The sequence below is a fragment of the Mustela nigripes genome, chromosome 8 (assembly GCF_022355385.1).
Source record: "Mustela nigripes isolate SB6536 chromosome 8, MUSNIG.SB6536, whole genome shotgun sequence".
Taxonomy (NCBI): Eukaryota; Metazoa; Chordata; class Mammalia; order Carnivora; family Mustelidae; genus Mustela; species Mustela nigripes.
In genome coordinates, this window is record NC_081564.1 from 41746925 (window position 1) to 41765248 (window position 18324).

General features: G+C 43.7%; 1 protein-coding gene across 1 annotated transcript; it reads right to left on the reverse strand.

Annotated features, from left to right (window-relative positions):
- Positions 1 to 116: 116 nt before the first annotated feature.
- TYMS (thymidylate synthetase) lies at positions 117 to 9891 on the reverse strand. The gene is made up of 7 exons (XM_059409304.1): positions 9568 to 9891; positions 7520 to 7593; positions 4624 to 4798; positions 3001 to 3102; positions 2040 to 2215; positions 1580 to 1651; positions 117 to 730 (listed from the first exon to the last, which is right to left on the reverse strand). Exons 1-7 carry the CDS (start codon positions 9779 to 9781, stop codon positions 593 to 595), a joined length of 951 nt encoding a protein of 316 aa, XP_059265287.1. The 5' UTR covers positions 9782 to 9891; the 3' UTR covers positions 117 to 592.
- Between the last annotated feature and the right edge of the window lie 8433 nt (positions 9892 to 18324).

Consider the following 18324-nt stretch of genomic DNA (forward strand, 5'->3'; position numbering starts at 1 on the left):
AAGCTGTATCCAAATGAGAATAGAGCATATGTTTATTTAGGAGGGTTCACTTAAATCTTTTAGGCAGGAAGTGAGCAGAATGGCAATACAGAATTAAAAAGTTTTTTTTAAAAAGATGAATGCAGAACACATCTTTATTATAGCAATATATAAAGCAAATAACTTTAAATGTTCATAACCACAACTGTACATTATTAATGAATGCTGGTGTTATTCAGCTTGCTCAGATTTGGGGGAAGAGCTGATGTGTAATTCCTGAAATTCATGGACCTTCATAAAAATGGGGGGTTGAAATGCATGTACATGTTTTAAGAGTATTCCCGTTTTTATTCTCGTCTGAGTCCCCATCTCGGCATTTTCACATGTCCTCAGTGAGTTAACCAAATTCAAGGCATTTTGTTGCTAAGAGGATCAGGCAAGGTTATGTTTGTCAGTGGCAACATTCTTACAAGTTAATAAATGCTGGTCACCAAGAGATTTTTGACCTAGTTCCCTCTTCCTCTAGGGCAAATGAGCTCATTTGCTTTCACCTGGGGACTCAGTCCAAACCCTACAGACTGAATAGCCTTCAAATACCTCCTTTAAGAGCACTTTAAACAGCCATTTCCATTTTAATAGTCGGGTGAGGACTGTACCCCTCAATCTGAAAGTCTTCAGCCTTGAAGTCATCGATTGTCTCAACTTTTCGAAGGATTTTGAGCTTCGGGAAAGGCCTTGGTTCTCGCTGAAGCTAGAAACAATAGGAGGTTATTATTTTGCCATTATCTGTACAACCTGCTTTAATTCTGCTCCATATGAAACAAGTACACAGTATTATCAACAAAGTATTATTTCACAGGAGTGTAATAGTGCAGATATCTGCCCCGGCTTATGCAACACTCCTGGGTTGTAACCGGCAGATTCTCTCCCACACATGGAGACTAAAGGATCTTTGGGGGCATCACACTGCATCAGGAGCCTTGTGGCTCATTTTACAATTGACTGCTCTTGGTAAATTTATTAAGGATGGGACACTTTTTCACTTCTGCATCTGTAACTCCTGGTAGGCACCCAAGTATGGTTATTTGAGTCCCATAATCCCTATCTCAACCGTCCCTGGCAAAGAGTGTGAGGTAAGATGACATCTGTTGACAAAAGGATGTAAGCTGGGGTTCCTGGAATGAACAGAGGGTAGCAATGGGGACACGGACACAGGCTCTAACCTCATCACTGTCCAGCACAACTGGAGCAGATGGCCACAGAAGCCACTGGACAAACCCCGAAGGTACCCTCTACACAAAAGCAGCCAAGCTCCCACAAAGGAGGAACGTCCAAAACCTGTATCTCATCTGGAAGGGGCTAAAAGGATCTGGTTAATTTTTTTTTTCCCTTGGGGCTCATTAAGCATCAGACACTCTTATTTTTAATTGCCATTTCAATGCCTTGTCCCTGCCTACCACCTGTCCCTGCAGCTGGAGCAGGGCATGTATCTCTGCCCCAGCACATAGCAGAAGGTCTGTTACATGAGGGATGTTCTAGAAGGCAACGTCTTAACAAGAGAAGGTACCAAAATTCAAAGTGTGACAGATACCACTCTTACCTGCATTTTCAGTGGCTCAATGTGATTCAGGTAAATATGTGCATCTCCCAAAGTATGTACGAAGTCACCTGGCTAAATCCAATGGGAGCAAGCAAAAATGGCAAATGTTTTAGTTTCAATTCCTTTCAGACACATCACTTAAAAGCACATTATGTAGACTATGCAAACATTCCAACACTTTTCAGAAAGCAATTTCACCTGCGTAGCTTTTGAGAAAAGTTGATGTTCACAAAAGTTGTCTTGTCTCGTATATAACCCACACCAACCTGTGTGCTTATACAGACCACAGAAACAGGAAGCCTCCCTGGAAGGCTGCCAGGTGAGCAGCTGTCTCTCACACAGATCACATTTTAAAACTAACCAGACACTGACCTCCCTGCAAGAATTTTTCCACAGTAAATAACCTATGAGCTCAGGGCTTCAGGCAGATAGCCCCCATTCCCTTCAGGGCGCAGCCCACCTTTAGGCCTGTGATGTGTGCGATCATGTAGGTGAGCAGGGCATAGCTGGCGATGTTGAAGGGCACGCCCAGGCCCATATCCCCTGACCTCTGGTACAGCTGGCAGGACAGCTCACCATTCACCACGTAGAACTGGCAGAGGGCATGGCACGGAGGGAGGGCCATCAGAGGAAGATCTGAGGAGCCAGCACAAAGGAAAATGAGGTGCCGGCAGTCTTAATGCAGCTACACACACAACAGGAATACAGGAGCCAGCTCCTATGGGGGAGATGAGAACAGGCCACTGGGCCAGTGACCTCATGAACTACACCATCACCTAAATCAAAAGCAGACCATTCCAATCCTGCGGATGGCACCATGCCTACAGTGACCCATCCAACAACACCTGATGTCTGCGGATGTACGCTCGTAACTGAAGCCACAGTCATCCAGCCAAAATTACTTGTGCTGCCTTCGTGGTGCCAACTACAAGCAGGAAGAATCCATTAATTCATTCATTCCCAGGGGCCACAGGAAACTGGCATCCCATGCACAAAGTCTGTATTCAAATTCTCTTTTGGAAAAGCAAATATTCCACTCTGGTAATATTTATTACACCTTGGTAGAATTTAATTTTACTCTAACTGTTGAAATGTTAACAGCCAGGTGGAGGAGATATGAAACTTCATCCACCCCAATTTAAACTGTTAAAATCCAAGATGTATTTTTATAGGTAATTTAAAACCCTCTTTGGAGTAAAAGAACTATCAATACACATATTAAGATCATCTTCATCCAACCCCATCATCTGAAGGTAGACATGTGGCCAAGAGTGACTTGCCCAGGGAAACATCAGCCATGTGGCTGGGGGTGGTTCTGAGGGTCCAGCCTTCTATCGGCAGCCTCCATGTGAAAGCCACAGGGCTTCCCTATGTGCTAGTGGACACTCTGGACACAAGAGAATAACTGGGATGTTTCCAACCTTTTGGATTCCAGCCACACAGGATGATTCTTCTGTCGTCGGGGTTGGTTTTGATCGTGTCAATGACCTTTTGCAGTTGGTCTACTCCTTGACCTGAATAATCTGTGGAATTGTCAAGAGAAGACATGCCACATGTTGATCACAGCATCTCATGAGATGACCTTAGAGGCCATCTATCATCGTCTTACCAAGGCCCCCGAGGTCATGCTACAAGATATCTAAGGCACTCTACAAATTCCTCAGCTCTCTTGGGTTGATGATGCGTTCAGGGCTTTGATATCTATCCTCTGGAGCCATAACAAAGGTTTTTTCCTTTCCTACAAAAGAATCCTTTAAATATCTGTCATGGCGCCACCCCTCCGTGCCAGCCCCCCTCCCCACTGCTAATTTTCTCCAATCCCAGCAATCAGTTTCTTCCATGGTCCTCATGGGGCTGTCTCTATACCCATCAACCATTCCGTCACACTCTGCGGCCAAGGAAAGTACTGGATCTTAAATAGAAGATACCACTCCACACATGCTCCAACAGAGGACAGTGGTCTCAATGCTATTCTCCCAATGCTTCCACCTAAAATTACAACTTAGCAACCAAACACCTACTAATTTATAAATATCAAGAAACCTCTGTAACTCTCACACCACCCTGTACTTATCTCCCATTTCTGGTCTCTGGACTTTAATTCCTTGCTTTCCTTCTGAAATGGAACTGGGAGCTGCGAAGTCTGAGAAGTGTGGTGCTTCATATCCCCTCCGGTTAAACCTGCGCTTACTGGGGTCAGACTATAGTCTAGTCCAGTTGTTCTTAATTTTGGGGGGAAGAATGTCCTGTCATGATCATAGCTTCAGGAAAAGGAATAGCAAAGGAATTTGCTATTTTGTGATCCCCAAAATGGCAAAGAAATAGAAAATTTCTTTTCTTGAAAAAGATGCACTGTGATAGTACAGTTCTGTATTTTGGTTGTGGTGCTTATATTAAATGTACAGGTGCTAAAATTATCAACGCTTTCTGTCCAGCCAGCAAGCTAGCACTTCCTACAAATGTGTGTACACACACAAACAATCAGGGCACACATACTGAGGAGGTAGGCATTTGCTTTTGCAGCACCTGACTCATGGACAGGCAGGAGAGGAAGGGTCAAAGGATGGGGGCAAATGGTGCTACCATGAGACTAAGGTGGATGTCCAGCAGTAAGATGATTCATCTTCTTCTACCCGAGAAGGGCAGGGAGAAAAGGGTAACCCCAGAACTACTATTACATGAGCACCACCTAAAGTGTGCGGGGTGGCTCAGCCTTCAAAAGGGCGATCAAGCCACTACAAGGCAATCCTGAGGCTTCTTCCTACATTATTTCCCCAACACAGCAACCAACCGACCCACCATGTAGCTATCTGCTAATGAAACAGTATGGAAAGTACCAAGTACCCAATAAATGCTAACAACCAAGAGTGCGATCTGACCTCTACCTGAATCTGAAACAGCTTCTCACAAGGTCAAAGTTATACATCAGCTCCACAGACAGCAGCATCTGTGTAGACACTGGCCCCCAGTTTCACTTGAAACAATGGGGCCAACTCATACAATGTTGGGTGCTCAGGAAATGTGAGGCATCGCGGTTTTCTCACCTGAATCCTTATCTATGTATTCTGCCCCAAAATGCCTCCACTGAAAGCCATAAACTGGGCCTAAATCCCCTTCTTCTCTGTTGGAGAATCCCAGGCTGTCCAAGAAGACTCGAGACCCATTGGCATCCCAGATTTTCACTCCCTTGGAAGACAGTTCCTTAGCGTTTGTAGATCCCTGCAAGAGACAGGAGAGCAGAGCAGGCATCTGAGTGAAGAAGCTGACACCCCAAGAGCCTCCCACAAACTGCTCCTCTGGCCTGTGCTAACACAGCAGAGATAGCCACTCAGCATGTCCCACACAGTGTGTCCTGTCCTTAAGGGCCAGTCCCAGCCCAGACTTTCTGAGGGCACCTAGGACAGTCTCCTGGAATCGCTTCCAGGACAAGGGATTCTTCCTCTCAACTAAATGTTCTAGATTAAACACCTCAAAGTCCTTTCATTATTCCCACCTCACCTAAAGGTTTTGTGTTTTTTAACAAATGTGTTTTGTATAAGTGTGATCCCCCAAAATGTATTTAATGTCTCACCTTCAATCTGTTCAACGGATCTTAGACCTGGTATGGAGGTCATAACTGGCCTAATCAGTATCAGCTTTTCTTACAGATTGACTGACTGGTCACATTAGCTCATCGGTGCACTATAAAGTTCTGTTTACCCCAACCTATATTTGTAGTTAAGGTGGGGCTTTGTTTTTCCCAAGCACAAGCCAATGTTTATCACTTAATTTGGCCCATATCATCCCAGCATGTGTCCTGATCGTGCATTCAGGTCAAAGACCTCGGCGGCCTCCTGGTATGATGCACTGTCATGGTGACAAGCACAGGTACGGTGCCACACACACCAGGCCTGCCCTCCAGCACTCTTCTCTGACAGCTCTCTGACCCCTAGCCTCGCCGTCCCCACCAAGGGAAAAACACAGCTGCACCCCCACACTGTGAGGGTTAGAGAACACAGAAAGTGCTCAGTGCTCAACAGAGCCTACCCTCAGCACAGACTCCATGTCTCCATCTTGCCTATAGATGCTAGCCGCAGTGTGGGTTTGTCCTAACTGTGTTTCATCCATCACCCAGGGAGCAACTCTATCAGAGAGTCTGGTACATTCTTGGTAAAGAGTACTTGGAATCCTGAATTCAAGGTAAATTAAGATAAAACCAGGGAATCCATTTTATTTCTGAGCATCTTGTTTCCTCCCTTCTGTTTTTGAGTTTGTACTATCTTTTTCACCTCCAATAAGTCATTTTTCAATCTTTCCCATGTAAATTTTTTTAAAAAGATTTATTTATTTATTTATTTATTTGACAGACAGAGATCACAAGTAGGCAAGAGGCAGGCAGAAAGAGAGGGGGAAGCAGGCTCGCTGCTGAGCAGAGAGCCCGATGTGGGGCTCAATCCCAGGACCCTGGGACCACAACCTGAGCAGAAGGCAGAGGCTTTAACCAACTGAGCCACCCAGGCGCCCCTCTTTTTTTTTTAAGTAGGCAACATGGGGTCACCTGGATGGCTCAGCCGGTTAAGTATCTACCTTTGGCTCAGGTCATGATCTCGGACGCTTGTGATCAAAGGGGAGTATTGGACTCCCCGCTCATCCGGGGTGTCTGCTTGTTCCTCTCCCACTGCCCCCGCTCCACTCATGTTTGTTCTTTCTCCTTTTTCTCAAATAAACAAACAAAATCTTACAAGGCTCCATGCCCAGGTGGAGCTCAGCACCAGTCTTGAACTCACAACCCTGAGAGCAAGACCGGAGTTGAGATCATTTGTCAGATGCTTAACCCACTGAGCCACCCAGATGCTCCCTCCCATATTGCTTCTAATGCCTCCCTTTTCTTCCATTTGACAGGGCTCTAGCTGGTTTACAAAGGGGCTCTTCTGAGATTTCTGATGATGTACCTGGAACTAGACACTCACTGCCAGCTGAGATAAGACAACACAGAAGAAAACACTTCAAGAATACGGAAGTAAGGGAAGACTGGATTGGATCTAAATCTAAATAAACTCTTTCTAAAATGTAGTAAGAAGTCTTGGGTCTCATTTGGCCTAAGATCAGACACACCACACTGCATGCTCTGCAGAAGGGATCACAGCTTCTACATGGCCCAGAACTGAGCCCATCTCCTCATATACCCTCTGAACAGCACGGGCCAGAATATCACTGGTCTGAACCAGGAGACGGAGCAAGAGGAAGCACTTTGGCCTCTGCCAGAGGTACCTACTTAGCTCTTTGGAAGAGGGATAGCTTGTTACTCAAGAGGTCCTTCTTGCTTATACAAATATGAGAACATGGCTGGGATTTATATTGAATGATCAATCTATGTTGAGTACCTACTCTATGGCAGGCTGTGTTCTAGGCTCAGGGGATACAAACATGAGTAGGAAAAAAACAAATCCTCTGCCCTCATGGAACTTCTAACAGTTTACTTGTTCATTTGTTGTCTACCTTCCCCCCTTATATAGGGAAAAGGAGAGGGCAGACATTATGTATCAGCTGGTAATGTTTATCTAAGGAGGGTGGGAGGGATGTGTGCCTGTACGTAGGGGGTAATCACAGTCTTAGATCAGGAAGTTAGAGAAGGCTCATTCAGCAGGGACTTGGAGGAGGTGAGGGAGTGAGTGATGCTACATGTAGAGGAAGAAGGTTCAGCACTGGCAAGCACCAGAGTCCTAGGTGGGAATGTCCTGATGTCCTCAAAGATCAGCAAGGACAGGTGGGTGGAGTAAGGTGAGTGGCTCACTGAAGCTAGAGCTGGGACAGAACGCCCCGTGAGTGGGGTCTTACTGACCTTACTGAGTAAAATGGGATCCACTAGGGCTGCAGGTGAAAAGTGACAGGATCAGACTTTTAAAAGGACCACAGTGCTGGGTTTGAGAACACACTGTTTTCCAATACCAGCTTCCTTACCTTGATAAACCACAGCAACTCCTCCAAAACACCCTTCCAGAATACGCGTTTGGTTGTCAGCAGAGGAAATTCATCTGAAAAACAGGTTGCCAGGTAATTTCAAGATGGGAAACTAGAATGTATCATCCAGCTTTCTCTGCGGAGGAGGATTGCCCCCAGGACATAAGGCCCTTGAGTGACCACAGGACCAACTAGAAAACTATGACTGCAATCGCATAGGTGCCCCAGAATTGGGTGGAGCTCCTAGACTACTACCTAAGTCAGTGACACAATTCAGACTGAGACTGCCCTCCCCAATCCCTTGACCACCACAGGAATTCCACGTGGTGAGATGGGGCACGAGCTAGGCAGGGATGCCCATGTGGACAGGAAAAGAGCTACCATCTACTTCCCAGTTAGTGTGATTCCTTCACAGAGGTGTGAAGACAACACAGAAAATGTGCCCTAAAACAAAGGCTAAAGGCTCCCAGGGCTCTTCCTTGATTATCCTGCCAGGGGAAGATTTGCTCAGGTCTAGGAGACAGTGGATACCACATTAACCAGAGCTAAAGCATAGTTTTTAATTATTTGCAAAGCAAATTAACCTCTATTATTTAGTGTACCAAAAATAGTAACCCTTTAAATACTTATATGCATGACCTTATGGAAGCCTCCAGACAACCTTCCTTGAGGCATCCTTAAGATCTCCATTTTACAGGCACCAGGAGGGAATGTATTAGTTTGCATCTAGCAGCAAAGAGATCAAAATGTAAAATCTTATCTCTAAATTCACTACCTGTTCAGTTCACCTTATCACCTAACAAGGAGATATTTTTTTTCAAGCACCTACTTTTATCAGTACTGCCTACTGAGCATTATTTTCTCTATTTTAAGCACACTGGAAGCCAAAGACCAGAGAGGTAACTTGAGCACGGTCTAAACGGATGGGCTGGAGTAAAAAACCGAGATCTGTGGCTCACTGGAGGCCACTGTGTGGAGCTGCAGGAAGCTGCCCTAAGGCAGATCCCTGTCCAACCCGCAGCCTGGGTTATCTTCCAGTCTCTGGAATGATTGGGGGGTTGAGGGTCCTCCCCCTGTTCACCACAGTGAATCAGCGTTACTAACAGGGCGTCTCTCCCTACTCAAAACCACCCCTATACCTGTGTCCAGAAAATTCGTCTTGCGTACCCCGCCCCCCCACCCTCCTCTTTGTCCCCTGAAAGCCTGACTCTAATAACAGCCAAGAGAAACTTCTCGGGAGCTATCCTGTTTTAATGGAAAAGACGAGTAAGAACTTCTACTCGTCCTCTGGCGTTCCTGTTTGTGCGGACCAGACGGGAAAACTGTCTGGAACCACAAGTTCCCGCCCAGCCTCTCCGTTCGCGCGCTTTCCGCGGCCCTTGGCCCGCCCTTATTCCTTCACTCTAATTTTTAGAAACTTTGCCAAACAGAAGGGCCGGACCGGGCAGACAGGAAGAGGAGAAAAAAGGGGAACCTCTAGCCACGTCCGAGCGCACACCCCGGCAAACCCTCTCCCACTCTCTAGTATGAGGCGAACACTACCAGACCGTGTTCAGTCTGGGGCAGACACGACCAGGGCAAGCACAGGACTCGGAGCCGAAGGACCTGGTTTCACCTCCCACTTCTGTCACTCCTGACGTTACGCAAATCATTCCTCTAACCCGAATCTGTTTGTTTGTTTTTTTTTTTTTAAGATTTTATTTATTTATTTGACAGAAAGAGATCACAAGTAGGCAGAGAGGCAGGCAGAGAGAGAGAAGGAAGCAGGCTCCCCGCTGAGCAGAGAGCCCAATGTGGGGCTCGATCCCAGGACCCTGAGATCATGACCTGAGCCGAAGGCAGCGGCCCAACCCACTGAGCCACCCAGGCGCCCCCGAGTCTCTGTTTTGAGGGTCTGCAAAGCGGGGTTAAGGAGCTCCCAGGATCGACATTAGGAACAAAGGTTGAGGGCAAAGCCCAGTAGTTCCCAGGCGCGCCTCCCCGCCCTCAGCGGCCGCTCGGAGCCCACCCGGGCACAAGCCCCCTCGCCCGCGGCGCGCGGGGGTCACCTCTCAGGCTGTAGCGCGCCTGCATTCCGAACACTGACAGCGTGCCGGTGCCTGTGCGGTCATCCTTCCGGACCCCGCAGCGCAGGATATGCTCGATCTGCCCCAGGTACTGCAGCTCCCCGTGGGGTGCCGGCTGCGGCTCCGCGGCCGGTTTCTGCGCCGCGGGCGGCGACGGCGACGGCGGGCGCTGCAGCTCGGAGCCCGGGGCGGGCATGGCGCTCAGGCGGCTGCGGGGCCGGGACGCTGGCGGCGGCTGATGGCGGGCTCGGGTGTACGTGTCTTTCTGCGCGCCTCTTTTCCCGCCAAGGCGGCGGTAGCTCCGCCCCTTCCTGTTCGCTGACGTCAACCCGCGCGCGACCCTCTGGCGTCCCAGGAGCGCGCGGAGTCCCAGGTTGGACAGGGCGTTTGCCCCCGAGTTGTGGGGTTTGTAATCCCGGTGTAAAAGCTAAAAACCTAAATCCGGTATTTTGGTGTGTCGGCTGAGAAAGGCCGCTAGAAAGTTTCCGAGTCCACCGCGCCGTTCAGTACTAAGGGGAGCCCTGAATAGTCCCCACGTGCTCGTGAAATCTAAAAACAAACAAAACCCTGTTACTTGAGGTTTGTTTCCTACAACTAAGGGGGTCATGCTGTCAGGCGATGTGCGTTTCCGTTTTCCCCCATCTTCAATGAAGGCCGGTAGCAGGAGCGAGTGAAATAGGCAGTTTTTTTACTTAATTAATGACAGCCAGACTTTTTCAAGTTTTTGATACCAAAGTTTTCACTTATGGTGAAATGTTTATAATTAAACACTGGTGAATAAGAGCTATTTGATAATGAGTTTAAAATGTACCACGGGCACCTGGCTGGCTCAGTCAGTAGACCATGCAACTCTTGATCTAGGGCTTGTAGGTTCCAGCCCCACGTCAGGTGGAGAGATTACTTAAAAAACAAAATCTTTAAGGGGGTGCCTGGGTGGCTCATTTGGTTAAGCCTCTAACTCTTGGATTGAGACCAGGTCATGATCTCCCCGTTATGAGATCAAGCCCTGCATAGTCTCTGAACTGAGCATGGAGCCTGCTGGAGATTGTTTCTCCTGTCCCACTGTCTGTCCGTCCCGGCACTCCCCCTTTCACAAAACGTATGTATAAGTAAATAAAATCTTTTTAAAATAAAATACATGTGCATGTGTTTTACATGTAAAACACATGCACATGTATTTACATACATCTGTTTACATAATACATGTACATGCTTCAAGTAGTCTTTTGAATCAACAACTATTTATTGAGGACATAGTAGATGGTCAGTGTATTGCTTGTTGATAGGTCTGGGATTGTAAAGAATAAGATGCCGGCTTTGAAACATATCAAACACTATTTCTTGCTGTTCAATGAAGTCAACCTTTGTTTCTGGTTACCTGAAGTGAATTTGTGCAAGATTCTGGAATCTGTCTGCCAACACACATCTCTCAACCTCAAGGATGAAATTTTTGTAACACAAATCCTAGGAAGAGATAAATATCTTTCATCAGCAGCCCTGCCTAATCTCAGCGAAAACAATCTTGCATGCTTTTATAGGCACAAAGCCTATAAAAAAAAAAACCAAATCAATTCTCAAAGACAATTTACAAAATGCCTGAGTATTTGGCTTAATTGGAGGGAGAAAAATACTATGCACAGAATGAGGGACTGTTTCAGGGAACATTTCACAAGCTCATAGCTGGAAAGTCCACGTTCTTGCCCTTTAGTTGTATGAGTGCTCACAAGACCACAGTAAAAATGCCCTGGGTTACAGAACAGCAGATATTTTAAATCTATTTCATCCATCACAGTACTAGGCCGGCCTTTCCTAGGTCAGCATAGATTCATTTCCCCCTCCTACAGCGCATTCCCCACCCTACCCCATTTCAGGATAATAACAGTTTTAAAAAGTCACCCTGTCTCTGCTAGGAATGACGGGCCTGCTGTGTTGTGTTGTGTTGTACTGTTTGGACAGGGTAGGTAGCACCAGATGCAGTGGGCATTCGTGTTGCTGGGCATTTGGGAAGAAACATGCTCAGTCAGAAAATCTGAACTCCAAAAACAGACTGTAGGCAGGAATGGGCACTTACATTGCCTGCTGTAGCTTGAGCGTGTTCCTGGGTCTACAAAGCTAAAATGCCATATGGAAGCACGGCCCAGGATGAGGCAGAAAATGCAGAGTTCTTTGCTGGGCAGGATTGTCCTGCAAATTGTAGGGCTTTAGCATGCGTGTGGAAAGACAGCTCAGTGCAGGTATTTCTCCAACCCCAACCCTATTAAAAGTGTCTCCATAATCTCCAAACAGGGGAAGGATACCAGCCTGAACATATCCCAGATTTTCCAGTTGTATGTTATCCTCCGTGTTTCGTTTTCTTTTGTTATTTTGAGCCGAGTTTAACTGTTGCAGCTGAGTATCAGTTGTACCACAAGGAGAACCTCAAGACATAAGGGTAGGCCCCCTGGCCATGTGGAGATTCCTCTTCCACTGTGGTACTTGGAGATCTTGGTTTGATGATGATAGAGAAACAATAGTTCCGATCTCAAGGTCTGCTCCATAAATGAATGATCCTCTCAGAGGAGCGTATCGTTTATTCATTCATCCAAGAAGAAATTTTTTTAAGATTTTTTTATTTATTTGACAGAGAGATGGAGAGCACAAGTGGGCAGAGCAGCAGGGACAATAAGGCTCTCTGCTGAGCAGGGAGCCTGATGCGGGGCTCGATCCCAGGATCCCGGGATCATGACCTGAACTGAAGGCAGAGGCTTAACCGACTGAGCCACCCAGGAACCCCCAACCAAGAAGAATTTATATCCCTGTGCCTATCATATGTCAGCAGAGAGCAAGGTAGACAAAATCCCTTTCGCAGAAACTGATGTTCTAGCGGAGACAAACAATGCATATGTTCCCAAACAAGACATCTGCAGATAGTGACAGTGTTATGATGATTACATAACCCAGTAAAAAGCTACTGAAGGTACAGAGGAACTACTTTATTTAATAATTTTTTTAGTTAAAATTTTAATTCCAATTTTAATTTAATTAACATACCGTGTTATATTAGTTTCAGGTTTACAATACAGTGATCCAACAATTCTATACATTACTCAGTGCTCATCATGTTAACTGTACAGAGGAACTACTTTAGGTCCCATCACCAGGCAAGACCATCCTGAGGGAAAAAACATTCCAACCCCCAGTGCATTCATGTCAGCATGTTTCATAGCACTTGCATCTATAAAAATTAAAAATAAGGGTAATATGGGTGCTGAAACTTATCTTATTCTATGAAAGAATTTTATCAATGGATACATTAATTTGTTAGGGAGCAAAGCTCTTCCTTCTCATTAAGAGGTCTATTTCTTTTTTTTTTTTTTTTAAGATTTCATTTATTTATTTGACAGACAGAGATTGCAAGTAAGCAGAGAGGCAGTCAGAGAGAGGAGGAAGCAGGCTCCCTGCTGAGCAGAGAGCCCGATGTGGGGCTCAATCCCAGGACCCTGGGATCATGACCTGAGCTGAAGGCAGAGGCTTTAACCCACTGAGCCACCCAGGCACCCAAGAAGTCTATTTCTGTTAAAAATTTATTTTTATATGTTTAATGGTCATAGAAATTTATAATACATTTGTTATTTTGATCAATATGTACAAATGATAATTATAGGCAATAACTCAATTGAAAATGAATATTTGATACCTAGAATTTTGTGTCTGGGGAGATTTTTAGTTTTTTTTTTAAAGATTTTATTTATTTATTTGACAGAGAGAGATCACAAGTAGGCAGAAAGGCAGGCAGAGAGAGAGGAGGAAGCAGGCTCCCTGCTGAGCAGAGAGCCTGATGCGGAACTCGATCCCAGGACCCTAAGATCATGACCTGAGCCGAAGGGAGCAGCTTAACCCACTGAGCCACCCAGGCACCCCGAGATTTTTAATTTTTAAAATCTAAAAATGCTAATATTTTCTTGATCAATTAAAAAATGCTTAGACATAGGGCACCTGGGTGGCTCTGTTGGTTGAGTGTCTGACTTTGGCTCAGGTCATGATCCCAAGCCAAGAGCCTTGGATAGAGCCAGCCTCACATCAGGCTCCTTGCTCAGCAAGGAGTCTGATTCTCCCTGGGCCCCTCCCCACACTCATTCTTTCTCTCTTGCTCTCTCTCTCTAATAAATAAATAATTTTTTTTAAAAATGCTTAAGCATAAGAATATACTACATTAAGGTAAAACTCTCTGAGAAAAGGAGAATAAAAATCAGAATTTAAGGAGAAAATAAGATTTCTCACTGTTAAAGAATAACTTGTTTCTTCGTTTAAGTGGATGAAGCTGGGTATCAAATTGCCATGATATTTAGATTCCATTTGGTACATTTTAAAGAGAGATGAAACTTTTATATTTTTAAAGTGCTAATATTTATAATACATGGGAAAATAAAATTTTGCTCTTCTTTTAGCTTATGTTGAAAAACAACATGCAGGAGTATTTATAACATTTTAAGATTCCTGTTAGGAAGTTTGAGAACAAAATATTAGAATATTATTGGTCTAAAGAAACCTTCTCCTTGGGGTGGCTCAGTCAGTTAAGCATCTGCCTTCGGCTTAGGTCATGATCCCAGGGTCCTGGGATCAAGTCCTGCATCAAGCCCCACATCTGGCTTGCTGCTCTCTCTCTCAAATAAGTAAATAAGATCCTTTTTAAAAAAAGATTTTATTTATTTATTTGACAGAGAGAGAGAGAGAGCACAAGCAGGTGGAGAGGCAGACAGGGAGAGGGAGAAGCAGACTCCCCCCTGAGTAGGGAGCCCCATGCAGGTTTTGATCCCAGGACTCTGGGTTCAAGACCTGAGCCCCAGGCAGATGCTTAACTAACTGAGCCACCCGGTGCCCCAGTAAATAGATCTTTTAAAGATTTTATTTATTTGACAGAGCGAGATCACAAGTAGGCAGAGAGGCAGGCAGAGAGAGAGAGGGGAGGAAGCTGGTTCCCTGCTGAGCGGAGAACCCGACTCGGGGCTGGATCCCAGAACCCTGGGATCATGACCGGAGTTGAAGGCAGAGGCTTTAACCCACTGAGCCACCCATGTGCCCCTAAATAGATCTTTAAAAAAAAAAAAAAAAAAAAAAAAGAAACCTTTTCTTTACACAACAAACTCTCAGAGATATTGGTCCTGAAATCAGGAAACATTTTAAGAGCCAACTCTGAGTCAGGTCTTGATAATAATATTATTTTATAATCAACACTATGATTTATTGATGCTTTTCATTATGGATTATTTACTGTGGTTCTCACAACTACCCTACAAAATAAAAACCATTCCTTTTACTACGTTAAGGTAAATATACTGAGGTTTAGAAAGGTTAAGGGTCTCACCTGAAGTCACACATAGGAAATATAGCAGTGGGGATTAGAAGCCAGGTGAGCCTGAGTGCAGAGGCTTTTTAAGACTGTGGCTTTCCACTTGCCAACCCCTTCTTCCTGCTCCTCACTCTGCAGATTTTCTGTAGTTCATTGACCATAAAATAGGTTCCCTTTCTAATGTATTTTTTGGCACCCTCTCTGGCAAATATATCAAATATATGGTTGAATAGGCTGTATTTATTTGAGACTTCTGCACATTAAGGAATCCAAGATTCTATCAATAGTGTCTTTTTTTTTTTTAATGACTTTCAGTTTAGGTAAGAGAGGCTTTATCTTCATTTGTAGTGGATTATATTCAACTGGCTGTCTCTGACCCCTCTTTCTCTAACAAACCTTCCTGTCAAATATAATTTCAAGACTAGGAAAATGCTTTAACAGTTTTGAGACCTCTCTCATTGTATTCCTTTTCATAAATGGAAAGGCTGATTATAAATATATTTCCAATGTAACCTTTAGTGACATATTCTGGCAAACGACCCTCTGATTATTATATTGCACCAATGTTCAAATTATGATGTAAAATAAGTGTCAGCCAAATACAGCTTGTATTTTCCATTAAATAAGTGTGGACTCGTTCAAAGAGAGCCCTGTTGTGTCAATTAAAAAACAAAACACTGAAGTGCACTCATGTTCATAGCAGCATTATCACAATGACCAAAAGGTAGAAGCAACCCAATTATCCATGGGTAGATGAATTTATAAACAAAATGCAACACACCACACACACACACACACACACACACACACACACACACACACAGGAATAGTCTTTTACCTTAAAAAGAAATTCGAACACAAGCTACAAAACGGATGAAACTTAAGGACACTCTTCTAAGTAAAATAAGCCAGTCACAAAAGGACATGTGCTGTATGATTCCACTTAGGTGAGGTGCCTAGAGGAGGCAGAAAATGGAATGGTTCTTGCGAGGGATTCGGGAGAAGAGAGAAATGGGGAGTCAGTGTTTAGTGGCTATAGAGTTCAGTTTGAGGAAGATGAAAAAAGTTTTCTCAATGGATGGAGGTGATGGCTGCACCATCATGGGAATGTACTTAATACTACAAACTGTGCACTTAGAAATGGTTAAGATAATACAGTTTATTATATATATTTTATCACAATAAAAAAAATCTACACAGAAGTTTTAGGTCTTTACTAAACAAAGGAATGAATTATAGTTTTTTTTTTCAAAAAAAAAGTCAATTATTATATTTTAAATTCAAAAGCAAATTGAAAGGGCACCTGGGTGGCTCAGTGGGTTAAGCCGCTGCCTTCAGCTCAGGTCCTGATCTCAGGGTCCTGGGATCTAGTCCCGCATCGGGCTCTCTGCTCAGCAGGGAGCCTGCTTCCCTCTCTCTCTCTCTCTCTCTGCCTGCCTCTCCATCTACTTGTGATCTCTCTCTGTCAAATAAATAAATAAAATCTTTAAAAAAAAAAAGCAAATTGAAAGAAATATCCTTTGTTAATTAGAAAGTGGTGTAGTTGGTAGTAGAAATGATGGAAAACAGACACCTTGATGATTTTATATTTATTTAATATACAAAGAACTACTAATGTACCATAGAATTCCGTAAGAGCTACATGTGATTCTTTTAAAAAGGAATTTTACTTTAACTCAATTTGAATAGCTATTAAACTGCCACTCAGCATAAGGAAATTAATAGTACTTCATAATATGTAGCAGACATACTTTCCTGCTATTACATTTATTACATTATAATATGTATAATATGTATATGTATAATATGTATAATATGCCACTCAGCATAAGGAAATTAATAGTACTTCATAATATGTAGCAGACATACTTTCCTGCTATTACATTTATTACATTTGGGGTTTTCAGTTCTCAGAGGTACCTGAACAGGTCATTCTACTTGCCAGATATAGAATGCATCAGGTCTTCTTACCTTTAAAAAAAAGCAGCAAAAATAAAAATGTTAATAAATTATTTACAGACATTATTTTTTCCCCTTAGAATAAAATTCAGAATGAGTAATAGAATAAATGCTGTTGGGGCTTTTAAAAAATTAATATATAGCAACATAATGGAAACCCATATTTTATTTTATTTTTTTTTAATTTTTTTATTTTTTATAAACATATATTTTTATCCCCAGGGGTACAGGTCTGTGAATCACCAGGTTTACACACTTCACAGCACTCACCAAAGCACATACCCTCCCCAATGTCCATAACCCCACCCCCTTCTCCCAAACCCTCTCCTTCCAGCAACCCTCAGTTTGCTTTGTGAGACTAAGAGTCGCTTATGGTTTGTCTCCCTCCCAATCCCATCTTTGGAAACCCATATTTTATAAAGAAAAGAAGAGAGAATAGGGGGTGAGAGGGAAGGAGGAAAGGGAAAGAGCAAAGGAAAGGAAATAGAAAGCCATTGGGAAAGGAAGAGGAAAAAGGAAATATATCCGGCTGAATAGTCTCTCCTTTTCTGGAAAGTTAAGTGTTTTTGCCTCAATTCCCAGAGGCCAGGGCCTTGGGGCTCGCTATATGCCATCTTGCATCACTGTTGTATGTACATCTTTTTAAACCCCTGCCCCAACCCCTGCTGGAGAAGAAGCTTATTTGGGGAAGAATCTTGTCAAAATCAACATTTTCTCCCCTCCCCCAGTACCTCGGTTCTGTGCCTTCACTTGGTAGATGCTAAAAAGATACTGATTGTTTGACTACTCAACTTAAAAAAAAGGGTTCTTCAAAACTCAAAGGTAAAGGGACAGGCAGTGAATTATATAATATGTAGCTTAATTATACATTGACCTACTAACAAGGTCCCTTAGGAATGATAACTTATAATTAAAATGTAATTATTATTTAAGATTGATCATATTACCAAAAGAGAATGTTACATACAGCTTTGATTATGCCACTAATTCAGAAGATATTAAACCCTAATCTACTTAACCATTTTCTTGTCTTTAGATATTATGATTGTTTTTAAATTTGATTATTTTAAATAATTTTGCAGACACGGATTTTGGGGCTGGGGGAAGGGAGAACTTTTTTTTTTTTTTTTTTAAGTAGGCTCCATGGCCAGCATGAAGCTCAACTTAGGGCTTGAACTTACGATCCTAGATCAAGACCTGAGCTGAGATTAAGAGTCGGCTCAACCTACGAAGCTTACCCAGGTGCCCCTGCAGGGGGCAGAGGCACCTGCACCTAAATTTTAATCAAATTGAGATTTATTCCTTAGGACTGATTTCAGAAATGGAATTATTATATCAAAAAGAAGTTTTATGGCTCTTGACATGCATAATCAAATAGCTTTTCAAAAAGGCAGAATCAGTTTATGTTACAGTAACGTAAGAATTCCCATTTCATTACACTTCTATCACAA